Source organism: Maniola hyperantus, chromosome 12 (assembly GCF_902806685.2).
Source record: "Maniola hyperantus chromosome 12, iAphHyp1.2, whole genome shotgun sequence".
NCBI lineage: Eukaryota > Metazoa > Arthropoda > Insecta > Lepidoptera > Nymphalidae > Maniola > Maniola hyperantus.
In genome coordinates this window covers 14,936,596-14,958,916 of record NC_048547.1, presented here as the reverse complement: position 1 = coordinate 14,958,916, position 22,321 = coordinate 14,936,596, and the positions used below count along the sequence as shown (strand labels likewise).

The window sequence follows — 22,321 nt, the reverse complement described above, 5'->3', positions numbered from 1 at the left end:
TCATTGTTGTAGTGATCGTCTGTCTCACATTTTATTGGTTTTTACTATGAGAATCCACAGGACCATCTCTTTCTAACTTTATATAATATATAGCAATTATATGCCCGGATTGTCGTAAATTAGGGATGGCGTGACAGCAGGAAAACCGTAACTTTTTAGTGATGTCCTTTTTACAGATTTTAACGGTTTTGCTATTAATTACCGATTTTCAGTATTTATCGGTAATCCTACTAATAATTTATTAAGAAATTTAGTTTTTCAAAAAAAAATCAATCAAATTTATCAAAATATAAAAACTTTATTTAGAATAGACAATAACCATGTTCCAGTTGTAGTTGACGATAAGTGTTCATCTGTATTCTTAAGCTGTGGGCCACATCTCTGCTGAAGACTTGCGCAGCAAGTTTCACCTGTAATGCATGGTTATTTTTTTATAGATAATTATGTTAATAAACTAAATTTGATAATGCAATTTAGATTTAAAGTAGACATTGGGTTTAAAATATAATTAAAGAATTTAAATGAGTAGTTTGGAAATTCATTAAGATTCAAATTTTTGTTCAAAAAATTATCTTTTATGCTCATAATTATACTATCCTAAACCTAATTATCCTAATCCTAATGTTAATATTATAAACTAGCCGATGCCCGCGACTTCGTACGCGTGGATTTAGGTTTTTAAGAATCCTGTGGAAACTTCAATTTTCTGGGATAAAAAGTAGCCTATGTCCTTCCCCGGGATGCAAGCTATCTCTGTACCAAATTTCGTCAAATCGGTTGAACGGTTGAGCCGTGAAAAGCTAGCAGACAGACAGACAGACACACTTTCACATTTATAATATTAGTATGGATGTGAAAGTGTGGATGTTTGGATGTTTGTTACTCAATCACACAAAAACAGCTGAACGGATTTGGATGAAATTTGGAATGGAGATAGATTATACCCTGAATTAACATATAGGCTGCTTTTTATCCCGGAAAATCAAAGAGTTCCCGCGGGATTTTGAAAAATGAAAATCCACGCAGTCGCTGGCATCACCTAGTATGCTCATAATTATCTTCGACACTATTGGGTGCCGACCCTGGTTATTGGTACTTCTTGTTTTTATGGTGTCTATGTGATCACGTGATGAGATTTTTGTAAGCTGAAACTTAAAATTGACCACACCGGACCACAGGGTCTACAACCCATAGTTTCAGAGACAGTGCTTTCAAAAACGTGATAACATAGACACCACGAAAACAAGAAGTTTTAGTACCAATAACTAAGGTCTGCGCACCATAGTTTTATTGGATTTTTTCCATGGCAAGGACATTATCACAAAGCTATTGTTACAAAACAAATGTTCAGTTACTTGCCTTCAACTTGTCATATCAATTTGGTTTCACATGCTTGTCTGTTAATTTGGTAGACCATCCAACACCTGCCACACCATCAACAGCAAACAGCTTCATGATGTAGTCCCACTGAGCACGCTGACTCCCGATGAGCAAGTCCTTCTTCTGAAAATTATTGTGGAAACATTTGAGTAAATGTGGGACATCATATATATGATATATTTATGACTCAGTGGTTGAGAGTAATGAGTAATAGAAGTTGTTGGCTCTAAAATAGAGTGCTGAATTAAATCTGGTGACTTCTGTTTGTCAGGAATCGGGATATTTGGCAAGGGATTTACTAAATCTATAGGACTTGAAATAACAGAAGCTTGCTCATTCCTACTTTGTTTGTCTGTTTGTGAAGTCGATGGGATATCGACTATGTTAACATCGAGGGGTTTACCAGTCTGTAAAGGGGATATCTCTAGAAATTTGTCAATTTTAAAATGTACTATACCAGGGTTTTTAGAAGACTGTGTAATATGCAAATTCAGCGTGGGAATTGAATCTTTTGTCAATCTATTATTTACGATATACCGAGGTAAGAAATGGGATTCGCAAATCCTGACATTTTTTAATTGCCTAAGGGAGTACTTACGCAAATATGTACAGTTAATCAACCATGCTGTCCATCTAGCTGTGTCGGTAAAAGGTACGGCGTGTAAATGTAGGGTGCTTTTACACTTAGGTACACTACACTGCCTCATATCAGATAAAAAGGATACTAGGAATTTAGAAACACTAACAATTATTACTAAGCCTAAATTAGGCAGGCAAGGTTAAAGAGCACATCCACTATATTATCTCTCAATTAAAACAAAAACATAAAAAACTGAAAATAGAAATATAAAACGAATATCCTGTTATAACTGCAGCACACTTCAAGGTTTAAACTCTCGCAATGGATTAAGGAGAAAAATTGAGTTTTTTAGGTTAGGTTATAAAATCTCTCAAAACCGACATGTTTTTATTTCGAAATTCTATGTAATGAAAGCTGATGAAAGCCGATTGGATCTAATCACCGACCAATAAGATTTGAGCAAAAAAAATATCATAGGTGTGCTGTATGTACATGTGCCTTTAATACTGTGTGAGTGGAGCGAGATAGTCCTGTGGATTTCGAAAGAGGAATAGAAAGTGCGAAAGAAATGGACTGATGCATCTTTTATGGCCCTCAGTTGACAGGGCGATTTTAATTTTTTGTAAATTTTTGATAATGCCTTCTTTGAATCTTAGATATTTTAGAGTTAGTTATAGTTTTTAAGCAAATTAAATAATAAAAGAAACACTACTGCTTTAAATAAGTTTACAAGTGAAGTGTTAAAAAATAAAATATGGCAGGCGACCACGACAGAAGTAAACATCGTTCCCCAGAGAGGCACCGAAGCAAAGACACAGAACGGCACAGAAGTCGCGACCGAGACAAGCGGGACCGCAGTCGAGATCGTCACAGGACCAGCAAGGACCGGGAATCCAGCAGAGACAAGGACAAACACAGGGATCACAATAGCAGAGAGAGGGACAGAAGCAGGGATAGAAGGAATCGCAGTGATAGGGATAGGTCGGAGAGGCCACAAAATCGTGATCGAGGCAGGAGCTCCTATAAAGAATATAATGGAGGAGGGTTGGGAGGCGGTATGTACACTTTGGTCATTCTTGTCAGTTATTTTTTATTATTTTTCAATTAATTATAATCACTAATCTATCAACAGACAGTCCTAATAAAGGGGCTAACTTATATCTTGGAAACCAGACACTTTGGAAGATTTTGTCTCATAAAATACTTGTTTGTATTGATGTCAGCTATTGATTGATATAATGTTTGGCCACTATTTTGGAAAAAAGAAATATAGTGGACTACTAGGCAGGCTGAAATCTTTAATGCCCTTTATTTTGGAATACCTTTCTCTACAACTTTGTCCATTACTGCTTTGAAGTTAATAACAATTTTTTTTCCAATATATCTATCTGCCATCAGCTTTCTAGCCATAATTAGATTTTGGATAAGTGTGGGTTTAAAATTTATGAGTTTAGACATTCCAGTAAATATCCTCCCCTTTTGTGTTGTATATTATTGAGTATGTTCATCTCTCGTCTAATTCTAGTATATGCCATCTTTGAAGCGTTTAGTGTTGGGGCTTACAAGCAATTTCTGTGCCAATGCATTAGGATGTTTTTCCAGTCTAAGCTTGTACTTTGTGGAATACTTGTTCACTTCCTCTTTGATTGCTGGTATTTCAAGGTATCTGTGGATTTCATCATGTATGCATTTCCAATTGCCAGGTCTGGGTGGAGGTGGTGGCGGCGGAGGAGCGGGGGGCGGCCGCTACAAGGCTCAGGAGGAGGAGTTCCTGGACGCGCGGCGCGAGGAGCGCGAGCGCATCGGGGAGGTGGGGGTGGCCTCCGTGTGGGGCAAGTCGCCCGTCAGACCTGAGTCAGTACTCATTTGTTTTCACTCATATTTCAACTTTACTATTATATCAATGGCCAGCGTGCATTGCAATGACTCATGTTTCACCTTTTTGTATGTTGATGGTACTATGTCGTAAAGAGCTGTCATACTCATAGCAGAGTGGTTAAGATGTCCACGCTGTCCAAATCCTATTCTGGAGTTCAGAGATTTGATCCAGATTCCAGAGCACACACCTCTAAATTTTGGGAATTATGATATATCACTTTTATGGTGAAGAAAAACATTGCGAGGAAAGCTGCATGCCTGAGAGTTCTCATTAATATTTTCAAAGGGGTCTTGCACTTGCACTTGGCCAGCGTGGTGGACTATGGCATAAATACTTCTTTTATATTTTAATGATTCTTTCACCATTAGAAAACTACTTTATCCAAAAACATCATAGGCATGCCATATGCATAACACAATGTTGTGTTGTATCAAATTGTATCTGAGTAAATTCTTAATTTTTGTTTTAAGCCAATATTTTTGGCACCATTCCACCCCGGCATGATTTGTATAGTAATTAGATGAAACTAGCTTTAAGTTTTATTGTAATATTTTCAATTTTAAAAAATAATTCCTAAAACTTGTTTTTCAATGTCATTCATGAATTTTTCAGATCTGATGAAGAAGAACCACCGAACAAATCAGAAGTGAGCAAAGAGAAGAAAAAGAGCAAAAAGTCCAAAGACAAAGAAGATACTAAGGTAAAACTAAGAAAGTTAAAGAAAAAGCTCAAAAAAATCAAGAAAGCGCGGAAAAAGGCCAAGAAAAAGTCTAGGAGTTCCGGCAGTGACAGTAGTTCCAGTAGTGAAGAGGAGATCTGGGTGGAAAAAGGAAGTAAGTATTGATCTATTCATTAACTTAAGGAATTACCTCATCTCATATTACCAAACAAACTGGTCAATACAATTTGTACTTGCACATGATTCTATGTCAATGGGAAGCGCACTATAGGTTTTGATTCCCTTTCAGGATCTTAACAGGCATGATAGATTAGCAGATTATGAAGTAGTAATAAGGGTTTTTGTTCTCTGGAGATAATTATGGAGCCCTAAAAACATGTAATTACTAAATGCTAAACTTAAAATAACTAGCTGATAATGTGGCTAATTCCTTTGTACACAATCTCTAAACTAAACTAAAATATCACGTCTAAATCTATTGCTATCCCTTTCATAATGTTGCTTGCGGAAAAGGAAAGCACTAGATTTAGACCTGTTAATTTAGTTTAGTTTAGAGATTGTGTACTAGAGAATCGGCCCCAATGTTCGTGTGGATTTAGATTTTTAAAATCTCTTGATTTTCCGGGGTAAAAAGTAGCCCATGCAAAAATATCTCGGCGATCCGTTGCGAATTGATTGAAGGACAAATCAACAAGAAACACACAGTTTTGCATGTATATATGGGCAGTGGTATACATTACAATTTACACATTTACAGAGGAACATGAAGTTCTAGAAGCATCGAGAAGAGCGTCCAGAGAGTCGGAGCTGGGCGGCGAGGCGCCCGGGCCCGCGCCGCGCTCGGCCGGCGCGCTGGCGCCGCGCGACTTCGGCCGCGCCTTGCTGCCGGGCGAGGGCGCCGCCATGGCCGCCTTCGTGGCGGAGGGCAAGCGCATCCCACGCAGAGGCGAGATCGGCCTCACGTCCGACGAGATCGCGTCCTACGAGTCCGTGGGATATGTAATGAGCGGCAGCAGGTGTGTATAGACCACCTAGACCTAGAGTAGAGACCAGGGCATACAATTCTAGCGACGACCTCCCTACGAAACTGAACGCAAACTAATAACATTCAATTTGTAATGTACACACATGGTTTTGTATTGAAATAGTTACCATAGCAACAACTATTACAAAGTTACTTGTTGGAAATTAGTGTGATTTCAATATACCTACTTTCTTATCGGTATTAAAAAATAACCTTTATCGGGGATGTGTTAGTAATTAGTATCTGTAGCTGTATATGGATGAAATATTGCTCGTAAGACGTGCGCGTTCGATTACCTATAATTTTTTATACTGCTATTAATTTGACAATCTTTTATTTGATAATTAAGTTTTCACTTATGTCGGCAAGTGCAATTCGCAAGTTAGGAAATGAATGAGTATACTTCGTTCGGCAGACATCGTCGCATGGAGGCGGTGCGGATACGCAAGGAGAACCAGATCTACTCGGCGGACGAGAAGCGCGCGCTCGCCGCCTTCAGCAAAGAGGAGCGTGCCAAGCGCGAGAACGCCATCCTCGCGCAGTTCCGCGACGTGCTCAGCGCGCGCGCGCACCGCCGGGAGGACTAGCACTGACCCGGTGCAGTCCACCGCTGGTCGAACGTCTCTTGCAAAGTCAAAGGTTTCTAGCGAGGTCAAAGGACGCGAGCTTATCTCGTGTTGGACCAGACCTTCGTTATTTTATTAAAGCTCAAAGTTTATCTGCGTGGTGTCCCCAACACGGAGAAAAGATCAGTGACTATGAAGTTTGGATCATGGTGGCTTTGGGAGATAACAGGTAATAAAGGTGTGTGGCGGTTGCCACAATAGAAACTAGATGGCGCTGTTCAATCGATGACGTAGTCCCGAACAAATGTACCGCCGATAGCAATCGCACTAACGGAGTTTTCTGCAATCTGGACTATATATAGAAGTTTCAAGACATAACCGTCGGCCCAGCTGGCGCTACCGAGCACAACCAACCGCTCGGTGGGAGATCTCCCCTTTGGTACGGTCGAGCCTGCACACCGCTATAGTCTTATAGTCTTATATTTTCTTTGGAATTGTTCAATATGCAGAGAAACTTTCAGCTTTTATAAAATAATGAAGTCCAGCACGCGCTGGCTCTCTCTATACGTCGTGTGTAAATAAATTATGTAAAATAAAAAATAAGAACTTTAAAAAAATACTTTTATTACAACTTCATTAACAAAATTATTGTTCGCATCTAAAAGTAACAGTTGCACTTATTAAAATTTTGCTAGTATCTTATTATTTTTTTAATTTAGTTTTTCTATGTACAAATGTATAAAAAGTTTAAAATAAAATAAAATTAACATTATTACGATGTAAAACTAAAATCACAGGATCCATGTCGTGAATTCAACTTAATAATTAGAAATACACAATATGCGCAAAGTTATATATTAATTGCATTAATATAAGATACCTACACGTTACATATAGACTTATCCTATATATCCTCTCATAAAATTATACTAAATCGCATGAAACTTTTTCACTCAGTTTCTGAACTGCCCATGAAACATATTATAATCATAATTGATAAACATGAATATTATTACATTCATGTATAGTAGGACTAGGAATATTTGAATGGGGCACGTAAACAAGGGACTATTTGCGGAGGACAAAAATGGGTCACTTAGGGCGATGCAACGCAAGTCGCAACGGCGAATATTTAAATGGCATATAATGCGTAACATTTAAATATTATATGGAAAACGACGACCGCACTATAAACTGCACAGTTGAAAAGTGTCTTAATTTGATCCTAAAGTGATATGAATTAACAAAAAAATATCGATCAATAAGTGCAATAAAAATGCTTTTAAATTTGACATGTTACAATGCATTTAATTTCGCCGCAAAAACTTTGTTGTCATGACGTCACACGGATTGATAAGCAACGGTCTTTCCTTAGTGAAATACACGAATCTATACTAAAACCGGATAGCGGACCTTTCACAAAAACGTGCCCGAACGAGAAGTCTGGAAGCGGACGGTGTCCTACTCGCACAGTTGCTAAATAGGGTAACCATATTTGCATAAAATAGGTTGCAGAGATTATCTTGAGCTATAGCTCAAGATAATCTCTGCAACCTCAGTATCCTCAATAGCTCTGCCAACTGCTGGACAAGAGTCGTTACATGTTCAAAGTATGCATTCATACTATGAAAGTCTTAATAAAGCTACATGTCTTCCAAATCCTTTATCTTCAAACACTGCGCTTAATTCATCCCAGGGTTGCTTAGCTGTGTTTGCATTTCGAATATATTGCACACATATGTGCTTCACAGCTAAACTAAAATATGAGCAGGAGCACGTAAATCTCTAGATGGGCCAAATATGGGCTCTGTACCTTCAATACATGACCATAAGTCATCTATGATCAAGATGTGGCGCTTGTTGAATTTCCAGATATTTGTAGTTACTAATACCTTCCAATTTCTCGAACGGTAGGTACATTGTGATGCCGATTAATTAACGCTCCAAAAGCCAATGTCCAATCTTCACGACGTACTTACACGTGGCAGATCGCTGACGCAAAACAAACTTTGCGAGATCCGCCGCGTCGCACACCCTCGTAGTCGTGACCAGTAATTGACGTATACCTTTCCAATTCCAGCGTGGTCAAGCCCCACAAGTTTTAGCCTTGGAAAAACAGTGATAGAAATCTGCTGCTGACTGTAGCATTTTTGCCCTTTATATTTCTTAAATTTACATTTTTTTGGATGTAAATTGTTCTGTAAAACCCAAAATCATGGTTATTCTAGCGTGCGAGTGGGACACCGTTGTACAGATTTGTGGCTCTCGCTCGGCACGTTTTCTCCAGTTGATTATGTCATAGGAAAATTTATCACAATGGTATAGTCTGTTTTTCTTTCGGTGATATCCTTAAGTACTAAATCCAGTTTTAGTATAGATTCGTGGTGAAATACATTACAATTTCAATCCATGTGACGTCACAGTCGGAATGAACATGGCGGTTACGGTATCATGCGTTTTGGATATCTGTAGAACAGATTGAATAATATTATAAAATTAATTATTAACATTTTCCGATTGCTTATTCCTTATACTATCTGTTTATATATTTTTAGACTTTTTTCTCGCTTGGTGTAAAAATACCGTATCGACAACAATATAGTCTCTACAAAGTCCGAGCTATCATTTTCCATCACAGAGTGATCTGATCACTGGTCGTGCCCGCCCTCGTAGTGCGCGAGGCGGGCACGACACGCACGCAGCTCCGCGCCCAGCGACGCGACGGCCGCGCGCGCCTCCAGCAGCTGCGCGCGCAGCGAGCCCCCCTGTGTCTCCTGCGGCCCCGGCGGCTCCTGCTCCTCGTCCATCGTGATGTCTATGGTGGTCGAGTCGCCTACGTCATGTATAATTTCGTTTACCACGTATGTTGGTGTGCTTGTCTGAAATAATCAAATGAACTACATCCAGTTGATATCTCTCCTCGGTCTCGTTTAATATAATTATAACAAAGTAAAAAACATTCGTTTTAGCTCAGTCAATTTAGACTCCAAGGTTACAATAATTCACACTTGGCTGAAAATTGGTAGGTTGTTCAAAACACTATTATAAATGAAATGTGTGTGAGGATGTGAAGTCCTCATCAATCCGACACCTGGAAAAAATATTTCTTATTGAAATGTGGAATGACCTCACCTGTGCAGCGACAGCGGGTGCTGCAGCCCTGGTGTTGGCCAGCAGGCGCTGCAGGTGCGCCTTGTCCAGCACTATCTTTAGCGCGGGCCGCGGCTTGCCGGGGACCTGTGCCAATGCCTTGTTGGCGGCCGGCACTCGCATTACTTTCAATTGCTGGAAATCACACGTAGCACTCAAAAGTTTGAGGGGGGGGGGGGGGGAGGTCTTACTGTTCCCATTACTCATTGCAATGGTAATACTGAGACGACGTTTTTCCAATCAGTCTCATTATACCCATTGCTAAAGAAACGACGAATGGAAATAGTGAGACTCATGTCCTCCTTCTCGGTATTCCCATTTCAGTATCAGTTTTACCGTCATGGGAAAGCTCAGCGGACATAGTGAGACCCACCCGTTTGAGGAGATTTGAGCGTCATAATAATGAACCGGATAGCTTAGCCGTCTAACTTCTACATGCCAGTGACAGCAAGAGGACATATTGGCCAGCATATCGACTGTGAACTGACAACATGCCCTGAGAACTCAAACTTTTGATGATTTCACTTTTATGAAGTTATAAAGCTTGAAACAAAACATGTCACTAACGAGGCTTCACCTACACTGATAGGCGTATTTAGGTACAATCGCTAATGTAGCTCAAGGTACCTAACAAGTTTTTCAAAGTCCGTCATTTCTCAAGTTATATCTATGAAAGACAAACATCTCGATTTGACATCGGTACATTGAAAATAATGGCATAGAGATACTGTCGATCACTGGCAAGATCGGAGAGACCCTGCGGGCCACACCCTCCAGCAATGCCTTCCGTACGGTCTCCAACGGGGAACAATGGCGCAACATCATGAAGAATTGATATCTCGAGGGAACCACGACCTTTAAAATGAAGGGATCGGTCCCTCTAGAAAAATCTATGAAAACTGGTATTTGGTCTTTCGGGCAAAATGAAGTACACGTTACAATTTTTTGAGATTCTACCCCCTCTTACCGATTTTCAAAAATCCCACTCAAGCAAAGTTACTGTACGTATTTTTATAAAGTTACACATAAAAGTATATTACCTGTAGATCATTCGGATGAATAACCCTTTTCAATGGCTGATTCTTGTTCAAGGTCACCAGTTTGACTCCCTTCCCGAACTTGGCAGGCTTCACCCTCGCCCCCTTGCCGAAGCCCTGCACCAGGCTCGCCTCCGCCACCCCCACACTATCCGCACTGTTGGCACTAGTGTTGGCACTTGCACTAAGGTTAGTGTTCACTTGGAGGATGTTGGCGCTGGTCACTGTGCGCGTGTTGGTATTGTTGGTTAGGATGTGGGGATCGTTCGTGACGGCGCTACTCTCTTTTAGCATTAGTTTGCCGGCGTCTGGAAAGTGACAGCGGCACTTATCAGCTCAATAGGAGATTAAGCAATTTTTCAGATTTTACTAATTTCAGTAACTTTGCAAGGAAAACATTCAGTGATAGTAAAAAAATTGTACCTAACCTAAGCATAAAACCTCCTAATTGTATTTAGGCACTGACTATTTGGATAGCTGAAGAGAACTTGGTTAGAAAATCATCCTCGTCTAGTCTAGTCCTTTGCTTTTGAGGAATATGTCGAAGAACACAAAATATATAGTCCGCGACAGGACGAGATTGCAATCGGGGTATGAGGCGGTGGGGAGGACCACCCGCACTGGTTTAGTGCGGGAACTGTTAGGGTGTGCGGGGCGTTCTCTCCTCGATTGCCATTTAAACCTGTCGCGTACCTACTATGGGTTAGGTTTAAAGACGTTTATATTCTCATAAAGACAAAGTCACTTACATGAGAACTTAATTCTAAGAATAAAGTTTACAAATATTCACCATTTAGGTACTCATTCAATAATGCATTTTTCGAAGTGATTCGCATTACTCATAATGTGAGCAGCTCATTCAGTTTTAAATGCATTGAATGAGTGTACATTTTTTATGTATGCAGGTATTTGGTTATAAAGTTTAGCTCCTTCATAGGTAAGGGTTTTTCTGCCATAATTTGTTCTAGTTTTGGGTAGGATAAGGTAACTGGCTCGACGAGTTTTAGTTTTAATTTTTGTAAATGTGATATTTGTGTAGATTGTTTTATTTATAGTTTTCCTGACAAAAATACATGTGTTGTATATATATAACTGATGAATGTTCATAATTTTGGTGTCGATGTAAAGTTTTTTAGTATGTTACTATAGATAGTTCAATCTACGAAGACGCGCCCCATTTTTTGTCCAAGTGTCGTATACGTCATAATAGCTATCTGCATGCCAAGATCCGTCCAACAGTTTAAGCTGTGCGTAGATCAATCAGTCATTCAGTCAGCATATCCTTGATTACGCCCCGCGACCCGCGGTTTCCACGCACGAATCACGATATACAGTGGCGGGCGTGCTCGTCGACTGAACTATCTATACTTACCCGACAGCACTACAGTACGTCCACTCCGCAACGCGGTGAGGGCGGTGGAGCCTCGGTCCGCTGGCAGCAAGGTGATGCCGTGCGCGCGGAGCAGTGCTGCGCCGACGTTTGTGGCGCTCGTCGACTGAACTATCTATACTTACCCGACAGCACTACAGTACGTCCACTCCGCAACGCGGTGAGGGCGGTGGAGCCTCGGTCCGCTGGCAGCAAGGTGATGCCGTGCGCGCGGAGCAGTGCTGCGCCGACGTTTGTGGCGCTCGTCGACTGAACTATCTATACTTACCCGACAGCACTACAGTACGTCCACTCCGCAACGCGGTGAGGGCGGTGGAGCCTCGGTCCGCTGGCAGCAAGGTGATGCCGTGCGCGCGGAGCAGTGCTGCGCCGACGTTTGTGGCGCTCGTCGACTGAACTATCTATACTTACCCGACAGCACTACAGTACGTCCACTCCGCAACGCGGTGAGGGCGGTGGAGCCTCGGTCCGCTGGCAGCAAGGTGATGCCGTGCGCGCGGAGCAGTGCTGCGCCGACGTTTGTGGCGCTCGTCGACTGAACTATCTATACTTACCCGACAGCACTACAGTACGTCCACTCCGCAACGCGGTGAGGGCGGTGGAGCCTCGGTCCGCTGGCAGCAAGGTGATGCCGTGCGCGCGGAGCAGTGCTGCGCCGACGTTTGTGGCGCTCGTCGACTGAACTATCTATACTTACCCGACAGCACTACAGTACGTCCACTCCGCAACGCGGTGAGGGCGGTGGAGCCTCGGTCCGCTGGCAGCAAGGTGATGCCGTGCGCGCGGAGCAGTGCTGCGCCGACGTTTGTGGCGCTCGTCGACTGAACTATCTATACTTACCCGACAGCACTACAGTACGTCCACTCCGCAACGCGGTGAGGGCGGTGGAGCCTCGGTCCGCTGGCAGCAAGGTGATGCCGTGCGCGCGGAGCAGTGCTGCGCCGACGTTTGTGGCGCTCGTCGACTGAACTATCTATACTTACCCGACAGCACTACAGTACGTCCACTCCGCAACGCGGTGAGGGCGGTGGAGCCTCGGTCCGCTGGCAGCAAGGTGATGCCGTGCGCGCGGAGCAGTGCTGCGCCGACGTTTGTGGCGCTCGTCGACTGAACTATCTATACTTACCCGACAGCACTACAGTACGTCCACTCCGCAACGCGGTGAGGGCGGTGGAGCCTCGGTCCGCTGGCAGCAAGGTGATGCCGTGCGCGCGGAGCAGTGCTGCGCCGACGTTTGTGGCGCTCGTCGACTGAACTATCTATACTTACCCGACAGCACTACAGTACGTCCACTCCGCAACGCGGTGAGGGCGGTGGAGCCTCGGTCCGCTGGCAGCAAGGTGATGCCGTGCGCGCGGAGCAGTGCTGCGCCGACGTTTGTGGCGCTCGTCGACTGAACTATCTATACTTACCCGACAGCACTACAGTACGTCCACTCCGCAACGCGGTGAGGGCGGTGGAGCCTCGGTCCGCTGGCAGCAAGGTGATGCCGTGCGCGCGGAGCAGTGCTGCGCCGACGTTTGTGGCGCCCGTCGACTGAACTATCTATACTTACCCGACAGCACTACAGTACGTCCACTCCGCAACGCGGTGAGGGCGGTGGAGCCTCGGTCCGCTGGCAGCAAGGTGATGCCGTGCGCGCGGAGCAGTGCTGCGCCGACGTTTGTGGCGCTCGTCGACTGAACTATCTATACTTACCCGACAGCACTACAGTACGTCCACTCCGCAACGCGGTGAGGGCGGTGGAGCCTCGGTCCGCTGGCAGCAAGGTGATGCCGTGCGCGCGGAGCAGTGCTGCGCCGACGTTTGTGGCGCTCGTCGACTGAACTATCTATACTTACCCGACAGCACTACAGTACGTCCACTCCGCAACGCGGTGAGGGCGGTGGAGCCTCGGTCCGCTGGCAGCAAGGTGATGCCGTGCGCGCGGAGCAGTGCTGCGCCGACGTTTGTGGCGCTCGTCGACTGAACTATCTATACTTACCCGACAGCACTACAGTACGTCCACTCCGCAACGCGGTGAGGGCGGTGGAGCCTCGGTCCGCTGGCAGCAAGGTGATGCCGTGCGCGCGGAGCAGTGCTGCGCCGACGTTTGTCGCGCCTGTCCCACTCGCACCCGCGGGAGTCCCACCCGTGGCCGTCCCGCTCGCTCCCGTCGCCACCCCGCCGACACTCGCAGCACGCCCTACGTTCGCACTCGCCGGGATTGGCTGTTTATTTAACCACACATTAGCATAGCTTTCTTTGACTTTGCTCAGACTTCAGCCATGGTTAAAAGAAGACAGATTTGTCTTTCAAATAAATGTCTCATTTTAGCACGCTCTATTTATAGACATATTATGACTATGAGATCTATAGATCTCAGTCGAAGTGCGGAAAATAAACCCAGGTCAAAAAAAAAGAAGAGTTTATATTTTCAAAATCTCAAGATCTTTGATTGATGAGACAACTAGAAACAAATTAAGTAAAGTAAAAAAATCACAATAATTCTAACAACTTACCTGTGTTTTCGACTCTATTATAATCTTTTTCTCTGCCTGAACCTTTACTTTAGTTTGTGGTTTGCTATCAATTCCTGAAAATATCAGCTCATGTTATTTTATTATTACCTATGTATAACAATTTACATTATAGTAAAAAAATATTATGTAATTAAATTTTAAGTATTAAGTAGGAACTCACTTCTAAATAAATGTTGAGGTTTCGGCCGCTCTTCAAATACTTGTTCTGAAATGAAAAAATATTCATGAATTACCGTAATTAAATACCTACTATGTAGTAGGTATAAACTTAAAACATTTTGATTTTTTATATAATAATAATAATTATCTATAAGAACTGTGGTCCTTTATCACTAACTATGCCGCTGGAATACCCTAAAATGCTTCAACGGTTGAAGTGAATCAGCGGAAAATTAAACGTCTATATAGAGACGAATCCAGGTGCAAAAGAAAAAAGATGATACTGATAAAATGAAAAGAAAAAGCTAACTTACCCGGCACGGTATTGGACTCTTCCTCATCAAGCAAGGCCACTAGGTCGGGTCTATTCGCACGCAGGGCGAGACATCTTGGAGTCTTGCGGAACTTGCAGCGCAAGCGCGGGTTGGCGCCATGTTTCAGCAGACACCGCGCCACCTCCAGCTGCCCCCTCGCCGCCGCCCAGTGCAGCGGAGTCATCAGCAGCATGTCGCGGCAGTCCACGGCGGCCTCGTACTGCAGCAAGAGATCCACCACCTCCACGTGGCCCGCGGTCGCGGCTAGGTGCAGCGGTGTGCGCTCCACCTTCGTTCGCGAGTCGCGACTCACGCCCGCTCGGAGCAACACGGCACATGTTTCCACGTGGTTGTTGGCTGCTGCGAGGTGTAGGGGTGACGTGCCTAGCTGTGAAGTATAATCATCATGATCAACCCATCACCGGCTCACTACAGAGCACGGGTCTCCTATCAGGGTAAAAGGGTTTTGGCCATGAAACTTGATCTACAGCCCAAGCTCAGCAAACTTCGACTCTCACGCCGATCCTCGCCCAATGCATCGCCCCCCACCCGGGCACTATTCACTCACCCAGTCTGTGGTGAAGGGTGACCCCTTGGCCATCAGCTCGAGCACCGTGTTGGTGTCCCCCGCGCGCGCCGCCAGCAGCAGCTTGCGTCCCAGCTCCACCCCGCCGCTCGTCGCCGCCGACCCCCGCCCACTGCTCGACACTGATGCATCGCCCCCCACGGCCACGGGAACTAGGGTCTCCGACTAGGATAACAAAAGACGCGACATGGAACTTCAAGTCTTGTCGGGCAATACACATCAATAACACAGCACAGCGTCTATGGACTTCGCCAGTGAAAATGACAGGTCTAAATGATTTCCAAAGTTTGTTCCCGTTTGAATTTCTCAAAATCCTTTAAGAGTGGGGGTCTACAATACAGATTCTAGTATATGCAACATTTTAAATCCACCAGTTGTACTGTGGTGCATGCTGCACGTTGCATCGTACAGATTTGCCTGTTTCAGCAGATTATAGCAAAGCTTTTGGCTCCTTGTATGTGCTATATCTGGCAGTTGGTTACAATACTGTTTTATAAATGTAGTTACTGATATATAAATAAATGAATTAGGAAATGTGCTTTCATATCTAAATATATAAAAGGAAAAGATGACTGCACAATCAATATATCAATGCACAGCTTAATCTACTGGACGAATTGGACTGAAATTAGGCATGCAGATAGCTATTATAACGTAGGCATTCGCTAAGAAATGAATTTTGAAAATTCAACCCCTAAGGGGGTGAAATACGGGTTTAAAATTTGTGTAGTCCACGCGGACGAAGTCGCGGGCATAAGCTAGTTACAAATATGTACTTACTGAGATAATTTGTGGGGAGGATGATAAGCGTACAACTACATCTTCACTGCAGAGATCTGTGCTCATGTTGAATCACCTACAATTATAATTGCTAGGTATCATTTACTTAATACTACTCTATACAGACAGATTCTCCTTAAGTATACATCATTGACAGTTGGGGATACTTATCACTATACTACCGAGCAGTGATAGCCTAGTTGTTAAGACATTGGCCTTCTATTTGGAAGATTGGGGGTTCGATCCTAGGCACACACATCTGTCTGAGTTATGTGTGTTTTAAGCAAATAATTAATATCACTTGCTTCAATGGTGAAGGAAAACATTATGAGGAAACCTACATGCCTGAGAGCTCACCATAATATTCTCAAAGGTGTGAGAAGTCTGCCAATTCGCACTTGGCCAGCATGATAAACTATGGCCTAATAATTCTGAGAAAAGAGTGTGTGCTCAATAGTGAGCCGGCGATGGGTTCGTCATGGTGATGATGATATATCATTGCATGATGAAAATTAGAAACAAAACTTAATACTTATTTGACATTTTCTAAATAAAACACTTTCTCTTTAGAAAATGGCATATTGGTATGGTAGCAGTTAAAAGTTACTAGGTCTTATACCTAAGAGTATTTAACAGAGATTTATATGACAACTGAAAGAATCATCATCTCTGTTAAGCAATCTGCACAAAGGTAAGATAAATCTTTCCTTTTTTAAGTTTTGCTACATTCGAATATCTATTCATGTTTATTTTTTTAGCGATTAGTTAGGTATAGAGCGCATATGTAGGTACAAAGATAGGACTAGGTACCTACCTACCTCATGATAATATCATGTTTATCATGGCCTTCCATAATTCTTGACATAGTGGATTCCCCTGTAATATTTCAACTTTCATTTCGCGCTTCGTAATTTACTTGTCAACTTTTCTATGAACTGTAGAAACAGGATAAGGATGTTGAAATCAAAGTGCTTTTCCAATGCACTTTCGATGACCGACCACACACTTCCTTTTCCTGTCCCGACGGAAGTTCTTCTATTTACGAAATTATTGTTTAATTCTACGATAATAGACCAACAGAACTCTTACCTTATTCAAATTTACTACGTAATTTAGCTAGTGAAATGGTGCATTACTATTTTAGTTAATGATGTAGATTGTGGACGTCAACAAATCTTCATAAGTTTACGATTTATGAGTGATCTATAGAAGCTATAGTATACCGCGAAAATAAAAGTCAAATTAATTGTTTCGCAAATATTGTGAAAACTTTCTTCTAGAAAGAAATTTACAAAGCCTTTTATTGGATTATTATATTATTCTATGGCTTGAAAAATGAGAAAATACTTTTATTGTTATTTTAATTTTTATAGGTTATAGGTATTTCTCTGAATGTTGGTCGACCTGTTAAAAAGGTATAGACATAGACAATATAAGTCATTACCCACTTAAGTAGTCTTTACACGAAGCGAGTAGACAGGTCATTATGGATTTAATATATGTTGACAGTAATAGTTCTAAAACCGAGCAACCGCCTCCGTGTTTTTTCAGCTAAGGCGCGAGTCGCGACAATGGCAAAGTATGCAAACACAGGTTTGTAATCACTACGTGTGTGCAAAGTCTCAACCTCTTGGTCTGGTGTATTTCTGTAGCTGGCAATCAGTAGAATAGTAGAATTAGAGTCCAGAGCCGTAATGTCCAGTCATAAAGAAACTAAAATGTGACGTCATTATGAAATATGCGCGTGTTTGTGCGCGAGCATATGACGTCATTACCGGATAAAATTCAATGAAATTCTGGTCGGTGATGAAATTCACCTTTTGATCTCGACTAGGTACCTATTTATTTAGAAACAAAACTTAAAAATGAAATTATCAATGCCAAGATACACGTTCTGTTTGATCAGCCAATTAACATTTATGTTTTGTGATCTTATTTTTAATTGCGTTAGTTTGTTCCCTAGAAGTCGCGATGGTTTATTAGTTTTATTTATGTGAGTAAAAAAAAATATTTTTGTTTATTTTATAGCAAATAGCAAGCAAACAGTGTTTAAATATAAAATTCCCTGTGATAAAATGGATTTAATTAGATTTCAGGATTTGTTCCTGATTCTATCTATCACAACAATGTTGATGACATTTTTTTCAACATATTTGTTTCAAGTAAGTTACTACCTTACTTATAATATAATTTTTAGTTTATTAAATACTAGGTACTTACTTATTTAATTTTCAGAACTTAATCAATTTAAACTTAGCAAGCTAACTTTAACGCAAGGTTAAAGTTAGCTTGCTAAGTTTAAATTGATGTTCCGGCTTTTATTCAAAGAAACTTTTATAAGCTTGTGCATTAATAAAGCGGTATTGCTGTATTTGCCTGCATTTTATACTCTTGGATATTCTGAGCTCGCAGTAATAGAGAAGAGGGTATAAAAAGTAACTTAAACTTAATTGTCAAGGCAGGTCTAGTAGAGGTGCTAATCCGCAAGTTCCGTGCTGCGGGTGCTGTGGTTATAGCGTACGTGCTGGCCAGTGTGGTGCTGCATGCCGCGTGGCTGCTGGAGAAGTGGGCCGACCCTGAGTCTGTGTCCACTCCTATGCTCATCGTGCTGTTCACTCTGCAGCGATGCTGTGAGTATATCGTCACTTCTCAGTGTCACTCGGTATGATGTAAGGATTCTAACGATACCCTATCCATTCAAGCCTGTTTAGGCTTTAGGTAGTCGAAAGTCCACGGACACGTACGAAGCGATTTGCCTCCTTGCTTCTAATTCGAACTGCTAGGATATGGAATGCCCTTCCAGCATCAGTTTTCAAGTAGAGATTGATTAGGCACCTTCTAGGCAAGCGCGCTCCATTTAAGGTTGCATCATCACTTGCCAGCAGATCTGATTGTAGACAAGCGCTAGTCTATAAGTTAAAAAAAATGTTTGTCATGTTCCCCAGTGTCGCCGTGGTACTACTTCTTCTACAAGCGCGCCGCGCTGCGCGTCAGCGACCCGCGCTTCTACGAGGACATCGACTGGATCAACCAGCAGCTCGCGGCGCATTAATGCTCCACTGCTTCGACAACTCCTACTCTACTGGATGGATGGATATTTTAGGTTGACTTATGATATTCTTTAGTTTTCCTTAGCTGACTTAAAAGATAAACAAATCGCAGAAACCCTCGAAGAAACACGTAAGCGACGCTATTTGCCCGGCGCTTCAGACCTTCTCGAGTTAGGGTTTTCACTCGTATAGCTACTTGTTTAGCTTTTAAAAGGAAAAGTACGGTCGGCCTCAGAATTCGAGTAGCAATTCCGCAAAACTATTGCATGAAAAAGCATTTATGACCTTTTTCCATAAACACGCCACACAGACATTGTACGCACGACCGTGCCGTGCAGTGCAAGTGAAATTGATATTAAGGTGCTAAACGAGTTTTGGCCTTTTGACTGTATACATACATATTATTTTTATGACGCCAACTAATTTGTATAGTAACTAACTACTTGGATTTTTTTCTTACCAGTGCAGTGTAATCATAAAAAGGAAAACAAAACTTTCTTAAATTCAAAACTGTCAAGCCAAAAAGCAAATAAAAGGTTTGAGTTGACAGTTTTAAAAAAAATAGGTTTGTTTTTCCTTTTCTCATTACATCGGTAAGAAAAAGATGCAAATATTTGAGAATTTAGCCATCAGAATCAACTTGAAGATCGAAACTAAGGACAAAAGTCCCTCGTGCTTTACTGCACCATGTGCAGTACATGTGTTTGTGTTCTATCGTGTACTTGTGATGCTGTTCTTAGCGACCCATTTTTGTCCTCCGCGGACAAGTCCCTCGTCTGCTGAGGCCGTTAAGGGAACCTAGGGCAATTAAAGTATTATATTTGTTGCATTCCGGTTATGGCAAATACTAAGTTATAAAGTATTTTAAAATATTTAAGGTGTCCTGAAATATTAAATGATGCATTTACCATACCAAAGTAAAATACTATGTGAATCTCTAGTCTGTTTAATTTAGTATTAAGTAGGTATAATATTTTTTCTGTTTCGTTTGAAATACAAAATGGAAAGAATCTAAATAAAACAATTATTATAGTAAACATTTTTATTAATTTATTTAAAAACACAAAATTTTATAATTATTGTACATAATTTAATTTATTTAAACAGCACAGTACAGTAACAGTAGAAGAAAGTGTAGTAGTAGTTAGAAATAAACTGCTTATTATTTTTATTGAATTTATTATTAATTTAATTAACCAAACAGGTAAAGCCTTGGCGGGACGTACAGCAAGATGGATGGTGAATAAGACGCTTTAAGTTGCTTTTTCACTGCTATCAAAACTACAAAGTACAGTACGCCGCAGAAAGTAATGCATTGACCCCGCGCCACCTATTTACACAACGTTCGATGACCGCGAGCGTTGACATACATTGCGAACTTTTTTTTTTTCAATAGATATAGCGAGCAAACGAGCAGGCGGGTCACCTGATGTTAAGTGATTACCGCCGCCCATGAACATTTGCAGCACCAGAGGAGCCGCCGATGCGTTGCCGGCCTTTTAGGAATTTGTTGGTTTAAAAAATAAAGGTAAGTGATCAGTACTATCGCCTGTCTTCGTTTTTGCTAGCGTTTTAATTACACCCTATATAAATCTCTCTCCGCCGACGGCATCAGAACTTGGTGCGGCACAGCGGGCAGTTCGACTTGCCACTGTGCAGGAACCATTTTTTCTGAAACAAAAACCTTTTTTAATAATTTTATTGTTACGGGGTACGTGGCATCGAGGCCGAGCCTCCTTGTCCGCGCGTGTCCTGTGTCTTGGGTTACCAGTGCGGTGATTCGCCAACTCAGCGTTCAACGATGAATTATAGCCACCAAACTCATTTGACATTGCTACGGCTTCCAGATGCAGAGTTGTGAATTAGTTGCTTTAGACGAATCCCGGTGTAGTGTCTGTACTTCATATCTATACGTTGTCTCACGTACACGATGATGGTAGGGTAGTGTTGTTTCGGCAGACTGCGCTCATGCTGCGTGTAGTAGTGAGCCAGTGAAACACCGATACCTATAACTAGTTTACCTCATCGCTTGATAGCGATCACTACACCTGGGTTAGCAGGTAGTACATACCAGGCAGGCGGAGTGGAACTTGTTGCGGCACTGGTAGCACAAGACGTTGGGGAAGCGGCCCGACGAGGGGTGCATGCGGCAGTAGCACACGTAGCACTGCGCCGCGCTTTGCATGCGCGAGTTGATGGCGCGGATCCACATCTTCAGCGCGTTTAGTAGTGTCCCGTTCTGCAACAATGGACACAATAATTATACACAGCATAAACAACAGATGAACAAGAGAGAAAGGGGAATGTTAGTCACGATTACCGTGGCTAATATACTTTTAAAGAAAATACCTGGTAGGTGAGATACATCACTATCCAGCTGGTGTCCGGTGTGGGCGAGTTGGGCGGACTGCTGACGCTGGGCGGCACCAGCGGGTGCTCGGGCGCGAAGCGGATGGTGAGCTCCAACTCGTGATCCTCGAGCTCGAGCCAGCACTGCACTTCGCCGCGAGACCATTGGATCGATATCTGGAAACAATCAAATTGTGGATAGAATTAGACAAGAAAGACCTATCTTTGCAACTTAGGTCCTGAGAACATAGATAGTACATAAGAACTTGATTGAGGGAGCTAGCCGTAGAACTAGCAACCGACGCGTCAAAAACGACTCGGAGCTTTGTAGTGCTGCTGTGCTCCTTCAGAACACCATGATGTGGTATTTTATATCGTTCACTTGCGTCAGGAACAAGATGAAACACTTCGCGCATATGACCGGCAGCGGTGAAATCCGTGAAGACATCGCTCGCGTCATCGGGGAGCGTGTACGCTTTTTCGAAGCACTTGCTACAGTTTTACAAACGTAGAAGCTGTTAAAGTCGCGGCCGTTATACCCGCTAAGTGGCGGTCTCACCCGCGCGTCGGGCAGCTCGTGGGCGCGGTCCTTGAGCTGCACAAGCTGGCGCTGCAGCAGCACTGGCGCCACGGCGGCCGGCACGAGGCGGCGCAGCGCAGCGGCGACGCGCGACGGCGCGGCGCCGCTCCAACTGCGCGCGCCCGCCGCGCCCGGCCCGCCCAGCGTCTCCGTCAGCACGTGGCACGCCAGCGCACTCACCGTGTCACCCGAGCAGCGCTCTGCGGATCATATTATCAACGATAGATATATTGTGTATAAAGACAGTCACATTTACTTATTTTCGAAGTATACCGCGCCGCATAAACAAACAAGCC

The 22,321-nt window shown here is 42.9% G+C and overlaps 4 protein-coding genes and 1 long non-coding RNA gene across 7 annotated transcripts in view; 2 read left to right on the top strand and 3 right to left on the bottom strand.

The window, feature by feature from the left end:
* The window catches only part of LOC117987067 (NKAP family protein CG6066), a 474,080-nt gene that overhangs the window by 156 nt on the left and 451,603 nt on the right, over positions 1-22,321 (top strand). The window contains exons 2-7 of one of the 2 annotated variants that reach the window (XM_069502400.1): positions 2,566-3,015; positions 3,664-3,814; positions 4,452-4,672; positions 5,276-5,534; positions 5,958-6,348; positions 6,559-6,772. In XM_069502400.1, the coding sequence (XP_069358501.1) occupies positions 2,715-3,015; positions 3,664-3,814; positions 4,452-4,672; positions 5,276-5,534; positions 5,958-6,129 (1,104 nt within the window). In that variant the 5' untranslated portion in view covers positions 2,566-2,714 and the 3' untranslated portion in view covers positions 6,130-6,348; positions 6,559-6,772. Of the gene's footprint in view, positions 1-2,565; positions 3,016-3,663; positions 3,815-4,451; positions 4,673-5,275; positions 5,535-5,957; positions 6,349-6,558; positions 6,773-22,321 lie in introns of those variants that run through there. The other variant, XM_034974021.2, reaches the window with a different exon arrangement.
* Positions 279-2,334, bottom strand: LOC138403062 (uncharacterized). The gene is made up of 2 exons (XR_011237353.1): positions 1,360-2,334; positions 279-410 (listed from the first exon to the last, which is right to left on the bottom strand). It is a non-coding gene; the product is annotated as an uncharacterized lncRNA (long non-coding RNA).
* On the bottom strand, positions 8,361-17,868 carry Atac3 (Ada2a-containing complex component 3). Its single transcript, XM_034974207.2, has 10 exons — positions 17,136-17,868; positions 16,047-16,122; positions 15,249-15,431; positions 14,681-15,068; positions 14,368-14,412; positions 14,187-14,260; positions 13,670-13,895; positions 10,299-10,603; positions 9,241-9,393; positions 8,361-8,987 (listed from the first exon to the last, which is right to left on the bottom strand). Exons 2-10 carry the CDS (start codon positions 16,110-16,112, stop codon positions 8,757-8,759), a joined length of 1,671 nt encoding a protein of 556 aa, XP_034830098.2. The 5' UTR covers positions 16,113-16,122; positions 17,136-17,868; the 3' UTR covers positions 8,361-8,756.
* On the top strand, positions 17,500-20,449 carry LOC117987066 (transmembrane protein 138). 2 transcript variants are annotated; one of them, XR_011237417.1, is made up of 5 exons: positions 17,500-18,039; positions 18,136-18,208; positions 18,505-18,676; positions 18,992-19,149; positions 20,301-20,449. XR_011237417.1 is itself a non-coding variant. In XM_034974020.2 (4 exons), exons 1-4 carry the CDS (start codon positions 17,912-17,914, stop codon positions 19,096-19,098), a joined length of 480 nt encoding a protein of 159 aa, XP_034829911.1. In that variant the 5' UTR covers positions 17,504-17,911; the 3' UTR covers positions 19,099-20,267. The 2 variants fall into 2 exon arrangements, 1 of the variants encoding a protein (XP_034829911.1); XM_034974020.2 differs by lacking the exon at positions 20,301-20,449 and having other exon boundaries at positions 17,504-18,039; positions 18,992-20,267.
* The window catches only part of Ltn1 (E3 ubiquitin-protein ligase listerin), a 20,805-nt gene continuing 18,756 nt past the window's right edge, over positions 20,273-22,321 (bottom strand). The window contains exons 23-27 of the mRNA XM_069502401.1: positions 22,005-22,225; positions 21,446-21,622; positions 21,168-21,335; positions 20,614-20,767; positions 20,273-20,479 (exon numbers count right to left, since the gene is read on the bottom strand). Of these exons, the coding sequence (XP_069358502.1) occupies positions 20,708-20,767; positions 21,168-21,335; positions 21,446-21,622; positions 22,005-22,225 (626 nt within the window). The 3' untranslated portion in view covers positions 20,273-20,479; positions 20,614-20,707. The remainder of the gene's footprint in view (positions 20,480-20,613; positions 20,768-21,167; positions 21,336-21,445; positions 21,623-22,004; positions 22,226-22,321) is intronic.